General features: G+C 38.8%; 2 protein-coding genes across 5 annotated transcripts; one reads left to right on the forward strand and one right to left on the reverse strand.

Annotated features, from left to right (window-relative positions):
* The first annotated feature begins 2,662 nt into the window (after nt 1–2,662).
* On the forward strand, nt 2,663–8,153 carry LOC112502530 (TBC1 domain family member 13-like). 4 transcript variants are annotated; one of them, XM_025106483.1, is made up of 9 exons: nt 2,663–3,117; nt 3,385–3,477; nt 3,715–3,819; nt 4,026–4,241; nt 5,476–5,574; nt 5,812–5,940; nt 6,867–7,046; nt 7,206–7,322; nt 7,751–8,153. In XM_025106483.1, exons 1-9 carry the CDS (start codon nt 2,785–2,787, stop codon nt 7,913–7,915), a joined length of 1,437 nt encoding a protein of 478 aa, XP_024962251.1. In that variant the 5' UTR covers nt 2,663–2,784; the 3' UTR covers nt 7,916–8,153. The 4 variants fall into 4 exon arrangements, with proteins under 4 accessions (XP_024962251.1, XP_024962258.1, XP_024962266.1 ...); XM_025106490.1 differs by having other exon boundaries at nt 4,089–4,241; XM_025106498.1 differs by having other exon boundaries at nt 7,731–7,887.
* An 82-nt stretch (nt 8,154–8,235) lies between these two features.
* On the reverse strand, nt 8,236–13,645 carry LOC112502564 (O-fucosyltransferase 1-like). The gene is made up of 9 exons (XM_025106518.1): nt 13,586–13,645; nt 13,320–13,491; nt 12,144–12,222; nt 11,964–12,034; nt 11,059–11,147; nt 10,493–10,616; nt 10,100–10,383; nt 9,899–10,028; nt 8,236–9,281 (listed from the first exon to the last, which is right to left on the reverse strand). The coding sequence occupies exons 1-9, from the start codon at nt 13,591–13,593 to the stop codon at nt 8,685–8,687; spliced, it is 1,554 nt and encodes a 517-aa protein (XP_024962286.1). The 5' UTR covers nt 13,594–13,645; the 3' UTR covers nt 8,236–8,684.
* Between the last annotated feature and the right edge of the window lie 15 nt (nt 13,646–13,660).

Here is a 13,660-nt window from a genome sequence, read left to right on the forward strand (position 1 = left end):
AAAAACTTCAAGCCAGAACATTACGTGTCATAAATCCTTTCACGCACTTAGAAGTCCAGGATTCAAAGATTTTGAACTTATTCGCAAAGTTATATACCATGAAAATGAAGCGCTGAGAAATGTATCGTGTATTACAAAATCAAGAGTTTAGGGTTTAGTATTTCGATATCTGTGTTTGTTCTTCAGGATTTTGAATCAACAAATAAAAAATTCAACAATATTTCATATTTCTTGTGATGTCTATTGTATGCATAAAAACAACCTAATTCATAACAAATTTGAAACAAACGGATTCTACGAGAATCTTAAGTGATTAATAGTATGTAGAAAAGGGGGGTTGAATACAAATATACAATTTTCCCTTTTTGAATTCGTTTATTGATTTAAGAAGATCAATACAAAATTTACAAATTGTTGTGGAATAAGATAAGGTAAAACCTAAGCTAAACAATCTATGAGAATCACCAAGTAGAAGCACAATATAAAATACACAACCCAAATATAACCATAAACTAAACGACGTTACTAAATCAACGATGGTCGACAGTGGTTCAGATCGGTGGTGGTCCACGGTGGTTCAGATCAGTGGTGGTCCTTAGTGGTTCAAATGGCGGTAGTCGGCAGTCGTTCAGATTGATGGTGGTCCGTGATGGTTCAGATGGACGGTGGTTCGGTTCGTCGATGGCGTCGGTGGTTCAGATTGGTGATTGTTCAAATCTTTGGTGGTCGGTGGTGTTCAACGGTGATTCAGATCGGTGGTAGTCGCCAATGGTCGATAGTGGTTCAGATCGGTGTGGTCTATGGTGCTTCAGGTGGCGGTGGTCAGATGTGGTTTAGATCGCTGGTGGTTCAGATCGACGATGGGTTAAATCAGTGGTTGTTCAGATTGATAATGGTCGATGGTGGTTCAAATCGGTGGTGGCCGGTGGTGATTCAAATCGGTAGTAGTTGGTGGTGGTTCAGATCGATGGTGTTCTGTGGTGGTTCAGATGGCGATGGTCGGTATTGGTTCAGATCGATGATGGTCCATGGTGGTTCAGATGACAGTAATTGCGGTGGTTCAGATGGTGATGTTCGGTGGTGGTTCAGATGGCGATGGTCGATGGAGGTTCAGATGGATGTGGTTGGGTAGCGATTCAGATCGACGGTGTCGGTCGGCGATTCAAATTGACGGTGGTCGATAATGGTCATATTGGGTTTTGTGGGATTAGGGTATTTTGCGTTAAGGACATATTTGGTATTATGAAAATAGAGAATTTTATTCCATCAAAATATCATATAGTTGCTAATGAATGTTAAATTCCTTTATTTGTGGAATTTGTAGGATTTTGAATATCCCTTTAGTGAAAAAAGAATGAACCAAACGAGAGAATAAAATTTGGTCAATAGAATTCAACATTTTAATTCCATATTCCTTTAGAATCTAGGAACCAAATGTCCCCTAAGGGGGTGTTTGGTTCACAAAATGGAATTTGATGGAATTGGAATCCATCAAAGGAATTTGACTTTGAAGGAATTGGAATGAAATTTGACCTCACATTTGGTTGGTAGGAATTGAAATGAGATCTCCCAATATAATTGGAGCAATCGTCTTTGTTTGGACTATCCCACCCATCGCCCTGCCCATACCCAACCAACCACCATGTCACTATTGTCGTCGTCACAACTATCACCCTACCGCACCCCTATCCAATCCCTGCCCCACCACTCCCTCCCCACCCTTGCTCCATAGGTGGGGTTTGTTGTGGGCATGCAAGGTTGGTCAAGATGGTGGTGGTAGGGCTAGAATGGGGCAGTGCGTGGCAGGGTGGTAGCTGTGACGACTACAGTGGTAGGATGGTGGTTAGTGGTGGGTTGGAGTAGGGTAAGGTGGGGCGGGACGACGGGGTGGTAGCGGTAGGTGGCGGGGTGGTAGCTGTAACGATGATAGTGGCGGGATAATGGTTGGGCGAGTGGCAGTTGTGACAACAACAATAATGGTGTGGTGGTGGGGGTTAGGTTAGGGGCGTGACAGTAACACTAGTAGCATGGTTGTAATAGGGATGTACAGTGAGTGACCGGGGGTGGGTGAGTGTGATGACAACAGTAGTGGCATGGTGGTTAGTGGTGTGGGTAGGGTGGGTGGCGACGACAATAGTGGTAAGGGTGGGGCGTGATGAACAATAGTAACATGGTCGTGGTGGATGGTGATGAAATTCAATTTCTTCCATTATGCCAATGAATGATGAATCCATTAATTTGTGGAATTCAATGGAATTTGAAGGATTTCATCCATTTCAAGAAATGAACTAAACAAAAAAATTGAAATTTGATCAAAGGAATTTGTTATTCCAATTCCATCAAATTCCTTCGAATTCCACAAACCAAACAATCCCTAAAAAATTGTTTGGTTCAATTTGAAGAATAAAAATGAAAATGAATTTTCATTTCTTTCGGATTAAACAGGAATGAAAATCTAAGAAGATTAAATTAGTGACCAAACAAGAATAGTCTTCTATTTCAATTTTCCAAATTCAAAGACCAGGCCCACGACGGATCCGGTCCAGTTAAAATTTTGAATGGAAGGAATGTCACGTGACATTGGAGCATAGGTGGAAGAATACTAAATGGGGCACGACGCTGATTGAAAGCAATACGATGGTTCCACGAGGAAGACGATGACAGAAGGCCGGAGCCACAGCTGTAACAAAACAAATTCGAGAGGAGAAAGAAACCAACTCACAAACCACCAACCACACTATTGTCTATCGAAACCCTGACTCACAGAAACAGATTTTGCAGATTATGGTGAAGAAACGAGTTCCCGATTGGCTCAATAGCCCCATGTGGTCTTCTCCGACATCTCCACCGCCCAAATCACGATCTCAATCACCTCCACCTCCTTCGTCTTCCAATGGCGATCGTATTGGTAGTTACCTTCCCAAATCATCCTCCATCGCTTCATACGATTATTCTCTGAACGAACCGCATGTGACGTTGCCGCCTCCTGCTTCAATTAGACCTGTCCCGACTCCGAGGACGGAAATTAGGGATTCATCGACCCGTAGCAGCAGTAGTGATAATGACATTACTTCTTCCATTGATGATGTTTCACGCCAGGCCGAGTTATTACAAGAGGTTAGCGCTTGCGTATTTATCTGATCAAAATATTTTCATGCCGTCGATTGCTAGAATTTTAACTAGTAATTTGTTTATTAAATGGAAAACAATTTCTTCGGTTTCATTTTGTCGAAATTCAAATAATAACAGAGAATTCTCTTTGAGTACTCAAAAAGTGTGGACACTGAGAGAGAGAAGAACATAATTAGTAACGATAGCAAGCGCGATTATCATGTGAGTTGTTAACTTGATATAACCCTTTTTGTTAACTTCTGTCCGATGTAGCTCTCGAGGAAGATCGTAAACATCGGAGAACTACGACGACTCGCCTCGCTGGGTATTCCGGATGCTGCTGGCATCCGTTCCTCTGTATGGAAGGTCTGTAATAAAATGCTCCTGGTCTTGAAAAATCAAGTATGATAGAAGGAAACTGCGAGATATCGCTGAGATAACCTACTGTTGTCACCACAATCACCAATGTATTGTGGTTGACATAACTCATAAAGCGGATAACTTTTAGTGTAGATGTGAAGGGATAACATCATTATTTACTTTATGCTTATTGTTGCTCTTTGTGAAATGGGAGGATTAATTTTTGGTTTGTCGATATTCCAGTTATTGTTGGCATATCTTCCGAGTGATAAGGGGATTTGGTTATCAGAATTGACTAAGAAGAGGTCTCAGTACAAGCATTTTAAGGAGGACCTTTTGATGAATCCGGTAAGTTTTAGTTCATTTGCATCACATGATGATCTGTCTAGGTCGTTATGTGGTGAATCTGCACACCTTCTATAATTGTATATATTTTAATGTTTGAAGGCATGCTGAACCTTAGTGATCTTCAGGAAGTGATGTGTTTATCACTTGATTAATTAGAGGATTTCTTGACACGTCCAAGTAGGGACAACTAATAATTGTTTTGTAAGGCTTTTAAAGCTGCATGTGTTTGCACCAATTCCTGGATTCTAAATGTTTCCGTGGCTAGTCAGTCAGAAATCACAAGGAAATTGGAAGACTCCGCATATCCTAAAAATGGTGATCAGATAAGTGAGGGCAAGGGTTTGCTGGCAAGGTCAAAAATACCTCATGGGGAGCATCCTTTGAGCCTAGGAAAGACTAGCATTTGGAACCGATTCTTTCAGGTATTATTTCATAATAGAAAGATAAGTAGTTGTTTTCAATCTTAAAATTAAGTCCTTTGCAGTTTACTGTGATCAGATAGTCCTATATGTTGTATTTTATGTACCGACAATTTCAACTGCTTCCAGTAACTACTAAGTACTAACTAGCACTTAAATACGAGGATTATGCTATCTGGTACGAGAATGATAAAAAGGGTCCAAAAGATCCCAGGGTTCATGCTGATATAAAAATCTTCTGTCTGCTATGATGTAATACGATGGAAAACCTTCTAAAAAAATTGATGTATAATATACCAATGATATCAAATAGAGGCATTGCGATTATGCTGCATAAAGGAGTTCACGTTTGCCAAAATTTAACAGTTGAACTTGTGATCTGATTGTTTCCACCAAAGGCGAAACATCAAACATGCATATTGAAATCTTTATAATTGAACTAGCGACATTTAAAAGGATAGCTTTGATGGAATGGTGGACAGACATTTTCTTTGACTGTTGGATTTTTGCCATTCTGTCTTGGATTTGGTCATAAGGAATAACAAGATATAAGACTGTCATTTGTCCTTCAGCATGCTTTAGAATATGATAAATTGATAATCTTCATGACTTCATGTGCCACATGACCATGTTTCGCTTCTTTTCTTTTTCTTTTTCTTTTGTGGCATTCTCAATTTGATCTGTGACATTCTCAATCTGATTTGCGAAGCCCCTTTTCCTTTCGAAATGCTATTGTTAGAATTTTTTCTGAAGATTCTGAATTTCTGACTTAACTTGGAAACTTTTGCTTGAAATATATTAATTGAAAATTTCCATCCTTTGCACAAATGTAATATACTTGTGTTTTACACCATCTCTCCTCTCCATATTTCAATCTAGCACCGGACAGAAACAGATAGAAGTCTTGAAATTTCAGAGGAAATCAGAAATAGCACATGAAAATTCACAAAAAAAAAAAAAAAATTAAGAACTAACTAGACGAATAGTAGCATCTGTGGAGGACGGATATTTTAATTGGTGTAGTTGGAACAAATTAGAGATCCTTCCTTGAATTGCTACCTTTTTGTGAGTTCTTAGGCCATTATAGACTTTTCTTTTATGTCGCTGGAACCAGAGTAGTTTGCCTCTATCCATGCAACTCCCCAGTTGGAATTTGGTCCACCAGTTTTCATATATGTTCATGCTTGTGGTATGCAATTATTTTTCTCTTAATGTTTGTAACTTCTGCCATTTGTAGGACTCTGAGATCATTGAGCAGATAGACCGTGATGTGAAACGCACTCATCCAGACATGCACTTTTTCTCTGGCAACTCTGCTTCTGCAAAAGCCAATCAGGTAATTGGAGAAAGGGCCTACAGGAGGTACCATACTACTGAAAATGAGCATGTACACTAATGGAGAGGTAGAAATTACACAATGCACACTTGATGCAGACCTGCTTTCTGGTAGCTCTACCTATCGTGCTAGTGCTCCTTCAGCACATACCTCCCTTTTGAACTTGCACAAATTACATATGTGAAATGATGCAATCATGAGGTGTATTTTCCTGAGTCCAGCATTTGTTACTTTCAGGAGTCTCTGAAAAATATACTGATCATATATGCAAAGCTGAACCCGGGGATAAGATATGTGCAAGGGATGAATGAAATTTTGGCCCCCTTGTTCTATGTGTTGAAAAATGACCCCAATGAGGATTATGCGGTAAGTGAATAACATTGTTTTTTGTTTATGAATTTCTAATGCTTTTATGAAACATCACTTCACTGATCATTGGAAAATGACTATGATTGTTGAGGAGGAAAAAGAAACATCTTCCCCATAGTGAAATGAAGTCAACTTATTTTGGTGTGAGTAGTTATTTAAGAAAGAGTAATTTCAGAGTTTTGTAGTTCAGACCACCTGGATTAGATGTCTAGCAGATAATTTGAGAGTCATAGGATTTGAGGTGCATTTGTTTTAATGTACTGTGCAAGACTCAGCATAATAATGAAACATCGAGTTGCTTCTGTTAAACAATTTGGTAGATGTCATAACAAAAAGATGATTCAGATAGATTCTCATGCATTATTAGGGGACCTGATCACCCAAGATACTATGGTGTAACAAGGGAGAATAGATATCAAGTACAAATGCTGAAACAGGGACCTGACTAAGAGGCACATGATCCAGTTATGGTGCTAGAATCAAGAAAGTGGAAGCAACACCTTAATGTAGCAAATTGTATTGGAAACAGTTAGTTTAGGAAAGAAACAAAAGGAATAATGTTAGGAATCTGGATAACAGGCAGGCAGGGTTGGGTGGTTGAGTGGCCTTTCCCCCTACAACTTATGGACCTGTGATAAGCTCACTCATCTTTGTGATTTGTGATGAAACATGCATCTATGTCCATCAAAATCACAAAATCTTACTGGCAGATCTTGGTATGGATGAGGAGTGCACAATCATGCTATTGCGTCATCTATTATTGTGGCTTCTACAATTGCATTAATTTCTTTCCCTTTCTGTTGTTAGGTTGTTACATATTTGCTTTGTTAACTTCATCCATTCAATCAATTGGTTTCTTGATTTGGGTTACTTGGTTACTTTTATTTTTGTCATCGTTATATATATATTTCAAACTTGTACAGGTTAATGCAGAAGCAGATACATTCTTTTGCTTCGTTGAGTTATTAAGTGGTTTTCAAGATAATTTTTGTCAGCAACTTGATAATAGTATTGTCGGCATCCGTTCAACCATTTCAAAGCTGTCGCAGCTCTTGAAGAAACATGATGAAGAACTATGGCGACATCTTGAGGTCACTACAAAAGTAAGAAATCTTATATGTACATTGTAGTTTAATACCATGTGAACCACCTTAAGTTTCCTTTTCAGCTAGAATTAACTGGCAATTGCAGTCCTTTTTACCACTAATCCCAGTATATCCGAAGATATATATTCTTGACTGACATACCCTTATAATTTACAGGTCAACCCACAGTTCTATGCGTTTAGATGGATTACACTCTTATTGACTCAGGAATTTAACTTTGCCGACAGTCTTCACATATGGGATGCACTCTTAAGCGACCCTGAGGGTCCTCAAGTGAGTTAATAAACTCCTTTACTGTCCACATCTGGTGTATTGGGTTTGATGAGAGGGGTGTTTTCGGCCATTTATGTCATGCTTGATAAGGGATGCAAGAATTGCTTGTTGAGAAATACAATGCCATTGACTGCTTGAGCATGTAATCTATTGACATTGTATTCCCTATATACAGTTCAAGAATGCCTTTCTCATGTCAGATTCATGTCACTTTAACGAACCCCCCCCCCCTCCCCCCCTTGAAAAAAAAAGAAATCCAAACAGCAAATTTTAATGATGGTTAGCTGCTTAGCTTTGGTAAGTGTAATGACTGCACATGATGAAGTGTGAAAGCTGAGTGGGTGCATTATGCATGTTGTTGGGTCTGAGATTGGGGTGCGAATCTCACAAGGAACTAAATGTGCAAAGATTTCCTCTGCTTTTTGCAGGGCACTCTGCTTCGTGTCTGCTGTGCAATGCTGATTCTCGTTAGGAGGCGTTTGCTGGCAGGCGATTTCACAGCTAATCTCAAGTTACTTCAAAGTTACCCATCCACAAATGTTAGTCATTTGCTCTATGTTGCCAACAAGCTGAGTTCCCATTCAACTCATTGATTTTGTAGGGTTCTTTTCTCTTTTGTATCATTAGAGTTATAATCGTTCTCTTTAGAATTCCTTATTCTTGTTAGTGGTTTTTATGATCCGCAACATGTAAAATGTCAGTCAATATAGTATAGCATGCAGGGATAGTTTTTTCTTTACATGTTCATCTAAATCCAACTTGAGCATCTGTAAACTATAATACATTTTAATCTGTTGTTATGTTTAGATATCTCAATGGAAGTAGCAAATAGGTGTATGTTGTACTAGTCTAAGCCTGAAATAACAGAATCCATAGGTATTTGTCCCTGCTGTAGGCTGTAGCAAATAATATATGAGAAAAACACCACTGTTTATAACTCTAAAGAACATTTGTGTTTATACTCTAATACATATCTATTCGTACTAAGAATCCAACCAAATCCAAATCCCATTTGTAAAATATACGTCTACCAAAAATAGCCGTGTAGATCGTTCAGCAAGGTTTTGTTGCTTTGATAGGAACTTCACTCCTGGTCTAACATCGGATTTCGGAATAAGAACTTCAGATTTTACTTGGGATTCAGGCATCTTGACATTGATCCTGTAGTTGCATATTTCCCAGATACTAATGCTAAAGAATAATAACCGACCTCAAACCTCATGATTCCCAGATACTGATGCTAAAGAACAAGAACCAACCTCAAAGCTGAAGTAGATTGTAACAAGATCCCTTTGCAAGTAGTTTTGGGCTCATCACCTTGCTAGAAGAGGAACCATGATGATGATTTCCAGTAATATTTGGTCAACTATCCTGTTCATTGCCATTCAAGTTACTGGTCACTTCGTGTTTCATTCGATTTTGTAGCATTTCTGTTATATTATCAGGTGGACATCTATCAGCAGGATTCAATGCTGATGTTTGACAGAAGCACTCGGACCAAGAATTTGTATAAAAAGACTCGGGTGAGATTCGCTTGTGAGGGCCACCAAAGTTCGTTTGCAGCATCACACGCCTAACAGCCTCTTCAAAACCAGCAGTACGGCCTTTTTCCCTGTCGATGAAGATAGGAGCAAGGCCTTTCCTGTCGGGTCGAATTGCTGTGCGAAAACCATGGTAGAGCCGATGGCCCAGAAGGTTATTGGCAAAGTTGCTCGGCCCGTCATATGTTGGCATAAAAATGTCTGATAGAAGACACACCATGTAATCAACAGCAGAACCCAGTAACCCCTGAGTGTGATCTTTAAGCTCATCAGATGAATCCACGGTGCTGTGATTCTCGAGCAGTGGAAACGTGGACCTGAAAGGCTTCATGAATCGCTCGCCACCAAATAATTCACCAGCTGCAAGGTATATTCTAGTGGAATTGTCAAACCCCATTGCGCGTAAGATCAGACCCACCTGTACAATACAAAAAAAAAAGAACACATAAATTTAACGTTGGAAGTCCCACGTAGGCTAATTAAAGTTGGACCCTTTCTCTTCAACATATGATGGAATCTCTTCTCTCTTCAAGAGCTCTTTTGGAGAGTAATCTGATGGGGTTTCATATATTCTCACATGGTATCAATGTCTACCACTCTAATGCATTCACTATGCAAGATAGGATACAACAAAAACTTGTGCTCCAACATTAAACTTGGACAGGATACGATTGAGTGGGACCGAAATGCATTCTCTTGTCCAGCCAAAGTAGGTGGAACAAAAATCAGGGAGATAGGACAATATTGGTAAATTACTAAACTACCAGTGTCAAATTAAAAACCCTAAAACCTTGCACAATTCTTTTAACCACCTAACTCACTATCGCCAGTCACAGTCCTGTCTAATCTAGTTATGTCCACGTACCAAATGCAAAGGGACTTGACACCCTGGGGTATTTGTAGCCTTTGTTGGAGGGTGCATGTTGGATTCGCATATTGGCTAGACTTAAGTCCCACATCACACTTAAAATACATAAGAGCTTCAACTTCAATCCTGCTTTCATTCAATGTTGGAAAAAGGAAGTTAGAGGGTACCTCTTCTGGAGTTAATGGGCATTTTCCAATAGCCCTCCTTTCACTATAAATAAGTTTCTTCTCAGCAAAGTTTTCCTTCCGATACTTCTTCAATATCTTTTGCTCGTCGGGTGAAAATATATCGAAGCACCTGCAAATGGTGACAAACATTTGGACCGAAGCAAACAGAAAGCACAATCTACAAAGCAGATGGTAACTTACCCTGCAAAAGAAAGCATATCCATTTCAAACCGAAGATGTATTGACATGAAATGACCTTGTGAACGAAGTTTATCAACTATTTTATGACTTAATTCCATGATATGTGGCTTAAATATGAGGGCATGATAGTTGACCCTGCATCTTAACCGTTGGTATTCTGGGTTGTTGATCTCTTCTGCCAGTCTATGGGAGAAGGGAGTGAGATAGATTGCACCATGCTCCTTCATTTTCTCCAAAGCAACTGTTGTATACCAACTGATAGGCGCATCTCTAGGTGGTCGAAGCTACAAAAAAGGGGAAGAAAATAGGGGATTTTATGTTCAGTTATTTTCACAAGAACAAAAACTGCATCAACATCACTAATCTTAAGGTTCAAGTATTTTAGAAACATGCCTGAAAAGCTTTTATCTTCTTTGTCTTTCCATTCTTCTTAATTTCAGGAATGCTTTCTACAATCCGAACATCATACTGTAGCGACTTGATAAAATGATGAACATCATAGATACCCTGGAAACCGCTGTGCATGAGCAAGAAACAGTGATTCAAATGTTTACGAGAATGGTATGATGTAAATAAAAGAACCCTCGTCTCTATTTTAGCAATGCCTGACCTTTATCGGTGCATTTGGTATGTGGATGAATTATTGAAGGTTTTGGGATTTTAATTTCACATGGGTTGTTCAGTAATTTAGCAATCTTTCCTCATCTACATTATTTTTGTGCCACCTATTCTGGTGGGACAAAAGAGATGCATTTTGGTTCCGTCCTGTCCCAGTCTAATATCGAGCCCAACATAGGACAAAAAACTCTTTCTACTTTGTCTCATCCCATGTACCAAATGCACCCTAAAAGAACCAAACCAAACGAAAACAACCAGGTGTATTCCACACAAAAGTAGCGTTTGGGGGCTTTCACTGATATATATTTTAAGTGAACATCCATTAACATAGATAGAGATACCTGTCATCGTGCCAATAGGAATTTGCATCCAATTCGGGCAGCACAAGGGTGGCATTCATAATTCGTGCAGCAAGAACCGCATTACAGATCTACAAATCATCACATCCATAGTTTCATGACAATGCAGGTATATATACACCACAATGAAAAGTGTCACAATAATTAACATCTCAATCTATTTCTTTTTAACCTTAAAAATAATGCTAATAAAAGGGATGAAAAAGGAATCAAAGTTTGCCATGAAAGAGGTAGCACTTAGGACCTTAGGTTTTGGTGTTGGTTTAGCGTCAATTTGTGCTCCAACAAAGCCATATCAGAGTAGAACTGGACTTGTATAGTCATTTTGCCATCAACTCTCTTAACTTTCTTTTTCATATAATTTCACTATTAATCCACAAGTAGGGAGGTAAGATGTTAAAACAGAAGACGCCGGTTTCATACAATTTCACTGTTGATGACCAAAATTCAAAACCCCCAACCACCATCTTAAAATGAATGAAACCCATGAGAAACGAAGTCCCAAAACCTCAAACCTTTTAGGATGGCATTTTGAAAGCATAAAGTAAACCAAAACCAACCAATCAAATGAACCCAATATATTTCACTCAAAAATATGGTCCAAGTGAGATGCACACAAACCTGTCCTCCACCTCAAAGGGTAGAACGACGGTCTCCATGAAGACCCACTTCTTGGCATAAACTATTTCTCCCAAATTTCACCAAGTTTAATCCTTACAACCCTTTGGGTCTTAACTTTTACCATGTCTATGTCAATCTGGACCTACAACGTGCATGAAAAAGTTCCTCCATGATTGCCCTCAATTATCTTGGTAAAGAAGCAAAAAAGTTTTACCTCTTTTAACTAAAGCCTATTTCTTAACTTTGAAGTCATATAAGAAACATACCGCTGTCCTTTGCTGATTCAGACCCCCATTACAACGGACGCGCAGATACCCATTACTCGTACTTGGAGGAGCTACAAATGTTAGAGATTAAGAACTGATGATCAATACAAACTATTAACTATTAAGCTACCAGAACTGTAGGCAAGTTGTAAACATATCAAGAATACCACAAGTACATACGAGGCCAGTGAGATCTTGGAACAGATGATGGTCTCCAACCACCAGAATCAGCAGCATCCCAAAGTTTATTCACATCAACCTGTGGAACTCAAAGTCTATAAGCTAATGGGCTAAAAGATATAGGAATGGCTTACTAAACAAAACCATATCAACATTTTGCATCCAAAAGAACAAAATCGACACAAAAACAGAAAATCAAAAAATAATATAAAACCAATCATCTTTTGGTGAAACTGTTGCAACCATATTAAAGAATCTATCTACAGCATCTAGATTTTGCAATCAAATTAACAACCATCTTTCGTCTTTGCTCCTACAATCTGCCTCATGTGCACTTAGACAATGTATGGTATGACATATGTCCACCTATTGACAAATATAAAGGCATAGCAAATCCTGTAGTCATTTGTACTAAAAAAAACAAGTAAGCATAATTCCCCCTAGATAATAAAATATGTTTCCATCCTTAATGTCTTATATCACTTCTTCCATCCTATTAATATTAAGTAAAATTTGCATCAATAGGTTCAAGAGATTCTTCTATATCCTACCTATTCTCATACACTCTCCCCATAAGTATCAATCTTGTTAATATATGCATGTCACTTATGTTCACTTATTAACTTGCATAATCCGACAAAGACTAGACAATTTTAACTACTCTCTTGACGGCTTTATTCTCTAGCAATAAAACCAAAATGACCCTGTAAATCCCACACGGAAATAGGGTCTCTAAGGAGTAGAGAGGCTGCTTTCGTTGAGACCCTTGGCTCACGTTTAGTCTGTAGCAATCATTGTGTACTAATTTCTAGTATGAACCATTCTTAATGAATTAATGACCAATGTTTCAATCATACATTGCAACTTCTAGCAATGAAAAGGCAGAAAATCAAATGAAATCACAATTCGATGAAAATGTGGCACATTCAACTTATTTGTATAATGCCTCAGCACATGAGCAAGAGATAGAGCTGATCCAAGAACCTCTGAATCTACTGAAACCAACAAACATGACATTCGGAATCACAGTCGAATGAGAGCCTACAACAACAGCAGCTCTTCAACATTCGTACTCAGAATGCAAGATAAGCCAAATACGATCAAGCAAATTCAAGAATTCAAAACAAAAGCAAGTGTTGGTTGCTGAAGGAAAAAAAGGAATCGTTAAGAATTGACCTCAGATGGGAAGTCTGATGATGATGAACTAGTGGTGTAGAAGTAGAAGAAGTAGAGGGCTGAAGAAATGAGTAAAATGGCTGCAATTGAGAGTTTGACGAACAGTCCCTTGACTTGCTTCAGCTGATGTCGGTTATGATGCACTCTTTTGAGCGTCGTTCCTTCTCCAGGCCTGTAAACACACAAGTTAGTTTTGATACCAGTAACATTAGATCAGCCAAATCACACACATTGACGAACAGATTAGTGGATGTTTTGTGTTATACCTCCTCATTAGTCGAGATTGATGGAATACCTAGATCGAACTTTGATGTCAGTCGAGAAACAGAGAGATTTGACGG

The sequence above is a fragment of the Cynara cardunculus genome, assembly GCF_001531365.2.
Source record: "Cynara cardunculus var. scolymus isolate 2C chromosome LG 1, CcrdV1, whole genome shotgun sequence".
Taxonomy (NCBI): domain Eukaryota; kingdom Viridiplantae; phylum Streptophyta; class Magnoliopsida; order Asterales; family Asteraceae; genus Cynara; species Cynara cardunculus.

What these genes read in the sequence shown, in the direction of transcription:
- LOC112502530 (XM_025106483.1), top strand. Translation starts at nt 2,785, where the DNA reads ATGGTGAAGAAACGAGTTCCCGATTGGCTCAATAGCCCCATGTGGTCT. An exon ending in ATCTTGAGGTCACTACAAAA is followed by an intron (nt 7,047 to 7,205) that starts GTAAGAAATCTT and finishes TATAATTTACAG; the next exon opens with GTCAACCCACAGTTCTATGC. An exon ending in GCGACCCTGAGGGTCCTCAA is followed by an intron (nt 7,323 to 7,750) that starts GTGAGTTAATAA and finishes TGCTTTTTGCAG; the next exon opens with GGCACTCTGCTTCGTGTCTG.
- LOC112502564 (XM_025106518.1), bottom strand. An exon ending in TCCTATTGGCACGATGACAG is followed by an intron (nt 10,617 to 11,058) that starts GTATCTCTATCT and finishes GCTCATGCACAG; the next exon opens with CGGTTTCCAGGGTATCTATG. An exon ending in AGAAGATAAAAGCTTTTCAG is followed by an intron (nt 10,384 to 10,492) that starts GCATGTTTCTAA and finishes CCTTTTTTGTAG; the next exon opens with CTTCGACCACCTAGAGATGC.